The sequence below is a fragment of the Echinops telfairi genome, unplaced genomic scaffold (assembly GCF_000313985.2).
Source record: "Echinops telfairi isolate 266 unplaced genomic scaffold, ASM31398v2 ScPeMD7_140;HRSCAF=443, whole genome shotgun sequence".
NCBI classification, from domain to species: domain Eukaryota; kingdom Metazoa; phylum Chordata; class Mammalia; order Afrosoricida; family Tenrecidae; genus Echinops; species Echinops telfairi.
Genome location: NW_022104038.1, coordinates 529,083 through 530,651, shown reverse-complemented (window position 1 = coordinate 530,651; position 1,569 = coordinate 529,083). Strand labels below are relative to the sequence as shown.

The window sequence follows — 1,569 nt, the reverse complement described above, 5'->3', positions numbered from 1 at the left end:
GTGGCTCTGAAAAGAGCCTTTGGGGTTTGTAGGTTTTGAAAGCAGGTTGAGCCTCTCACTTCTTTTTAGGTGCCGCCTTCTTGGCCTTTGCTGCTTTAGGCTTCGATGCCTTCGGCTTGGAGGCCTTGGCCTTAGCCGCTTTGGCCTTTACAGCCTTTGGCTTGGCAGGACTCTTGGCAGCCTTCTTCAGTTTAGGCGCTGCTTTGGTCTTCTTGGGGCTCTTGGCGACTTTCTTACTACCCGCTGCTGTAGGTTTCTTGGCTTTCTTGGGAGTCTTCTTCACGGCCTTCTTAGCAGCCCCTGCCGCCTTCTTGGGCTTTTTGGGAGTGGCACCCGCAGGCTTCTTGGCTTTGGCCGCGCCGGTCTTCTTGGCTTTGGGTTTGACTTCCCCGGAGCCGGCCTTCTTGTTGAGCTTGAAGGAGCCCGAGGCGCCGGTGCCCTTGGTCTGCACCAGGATGCCCTTGTTCACCAGGCTCTTGAGGCCCAGCTTGATGCGGCTGTTGTTCTTCTCCACGTCGTAGCCGCCCGCTGCCAACGCCTTCTTGAGCGCGGCCAGAGAAAGGCCATTGCGCTCCTTGGAGGCGGAGACCGCTTTAGTGATCAGCTCGGAGACAGGAGGGCCGGTGGCCTTGCGCTTCGCAGCGCCACCAGCAGCCTTTTTCGCGGTCTTCTTCTTGGCGGGAGACTTCTCCACTGGCGCCGGAGCGGCAGTCTCCACTGGAGCGGTTTCGGACATGGCAATTAAGAAGGAATCGAGGCGAGAACTCAATGCTAAAGAGAGCAGACTTTGCAATGCAGGACTGCTTGGGGCCCCGTCCTTATATAGGCCGACGCTGCTCTGTGATTGGTGGAGCGGCGAACCCTCCGCCTTGAGGAGGACACCGCCGGGGATGACTTCCAAGTTGTGTTTGTTAGTTTACAAATTTTCATTAAATGAGACCAACAACGCGACAGCATTTGGCTCTTTGAAGCTCCAAAGGAGGAAAAAGGCTTTCAGGTTCACAAACTTACTTTTGTTTTTATGAACCGTGCGGGCCAGATGAAAAATATACTTTAAAACCCCTTTAGTTTTGCCTCAGAAGCCAACCCCCTGCAGACTCATGATAGTTAGCTGTTGGTTGCAATGCCATTTTAATAAACATCAAACGAAAGTTTTTGAAAAAGATTTGTTTCACAGTTCAGCTTTTGATTTGCACCACACGACAGATACAACGTTTCTTGGGTTGGATATAAACTTTGTTTCAAAGTGTAGTAAGTAACACAGGCAGACGACAAGGGATTCCTCACTGTCCTAATTCAACCACCGAGACCTTGTTTCAAAACCGGTTCTGCCTTCTCCGAGTTTCCATGTGCTGATGTCTTTAGAGAACACGGAATTCGCAGCTCGGGATGCAAATGGCCAGCGTGGCTACTTTCCTCTTGTTGCAAGAGGGATGGAAATCTCTGACTTCAGATTCAGAAGCTCAGATGGAAACTTTAGTTGAAATATGTTATGTCACCTATTGGGGATGCTGTCCATTAAAATGAGGACCCCAAAAAGTGGGTGTCAGATAATTCGCTTTACGAAAC

At 51.1% G+C, this 1,569-nt stretch overlaps 1 protein-coding gene across 2 annotated transcripts; it reads right to left on the bottom strand.

The window, feature by feature from the left end:
• Nucleotides 1–55: 55 nt before the first annotated feature.
• H1-5 (H1.5 linker histone, cluster member) lies at nucleotides 56–736 on the bottom strand. Of its 2 annotated transcripts, XM_004717811.1 has the most exons (2): nucleotides 167–736; nucleotides 56–130 (listed from the first exon to the last, which is right to left on the bottom strand). In XM_004717811.1, the coding sequence occupies exons 1-2, from the start codon at nucleotides 734–736 to the stop codon at nucleotides 56–58; spliced, it is 645 nt and encodes a 214-aa protein (XP_004717868.1). The 2 variants fall into 2 exon arrangements, with proteins under 2 accessions (XP_004717868.1, XP_004717867.1); XM_004717810.1 differs by having other exon boundaries at nucleotides 56–736.
• Between the last annotated feature and the right edge of the window lie 833 nt (nucleotides 737–1,569).